This window comes from Penaeus monodon, chromosome 28, assembly GCF_015228065.2.
Source record: "Penaeus monodon isolate SGIC_2016 chromosome 28, NSTDA_Pmon_1, whole genome shotgun sequence".
Taxonomy (NCBI): Eukaryota; Metazoa; Arthropoda; class Malacostraca; order Decapoda; family Penaeidae; genus Penaeus; species Penaeus monodon.
Window position 1 is genome coordinate 34,356,214 of NC_051413.1, and position 1,200 is coordinate 34,357,413.

The 1,200-nt window shown below is 37.5% G+C and overlaps 1 protein-coding gene across 1 annotated transcript in view; it reads left to right on the forward strand.

Moving 5' to 3' along the window:
* Nucleotides 1-1,200, forward strand: part of LOC119590995 (cartilage oligomeric matrix protein-like) — a 7,655-nt gene that overhangs the window by 4,120 nt on the left and 2,335 nt on the right. Inside the window, exon 6 of the mRNA XM_037939728.1 lies at nucleotides 700-874. Within this exon, the coding sequence (XP_037795656.1) occupies nucleotides 700-874 (175 nt within the window). The remainder of the gene's footprint in view (nucleotides 1-699; nucleotides 875-1,200) is intronic.

Here is a 1,200-nt window from a genome sequence, read left to right on the forward strand (position 1 = left end):
TTTCTGGACAAATCGAGCGGCCAATGTTGATACTTGAGTATACTGTGCGGAATGAGGTGTTCGATAGTTTTTCCCTAACTAAACTTATGCCTGGCAGTGCATTCGCCAGCCAATCAGCATCCATGAGGATTAAGGACAAAGTCCAAATGCATTGAGAGTTTGTATTCTACCAAATACACTATAAAATATATGTCCTATACATCTATGACCAACCTCTTACTGCATCCACAAATGCGAATTTAATATACAATTATGCACTTATCATAATCCCAAGAAGTGCAAAAATACAGTAAATTGCAGCAAAAAATACTTATTATTAGGAAACTGACAAAATCACTGCAAATTACGTGGGGCAATTGAAAGGTGCCATTTTTTCCACCTTATCACCGATTTTTAGTAACTTAAAAATGAGTAAAAATATTATGCACCACACTTGGAGGGGAGTGACTGTCAGGTCCTCTGTCATTAGGGAGTTTCTTACTATATAATCCAGGCATCTCAATCTTCCGATCATAATCACTGCGAAGATCTCAGTATTTCCCATGATCTAGATTCGCCTGTGTACTCTTTCATTAGTGTATGATGTTTTTACTTAATTTCTGCATTCCCTCATTTTAACGCAAGGAAGCAGTCAAATAATATACACCATAAGTGTAAAAAAAAAAGTAAAGATATATAATTATAATGCTTTCCCAACAGTTTCCAAGAAAACCGCAAGTTCTACATGGTGAATTTTAAACAGGAAGCTCAGAAGTTGAGCTCGACTGCGATCAGCGATCAGGGTCTTCATCTCAAGCTCGTCGACTCTGCTACAGGACCAGGAGGGAACGATCTTCAGTATGCGATCTATAACACCGCGAGTGTCGCAAATCAAGTGGGTGTACCATTGTAATGCTTTGTCCTTGTTACGGATTGAAATGTTTATATTCATCCTGCAAAGTTGAAAGAGTCGAACCAGATTTTACTAAGTCAGTATACTGATAGAAGTACATTCTGAATATTTTAGTCCGTTGTACGACATCCCTGTATATGATTGCCTTTCCACAGAGAAATGGTAAAATTTTATTATAGCTTGCGAATGGAGAAGATATAGATATGTATGAGTATTGTGTGTTTGCCTTCGCAGAACATGCACCCTCACATCAGACGCTTGCCATTTTACAAGGACATTCTATACAATTTGTTTTTAACATGTTCCAT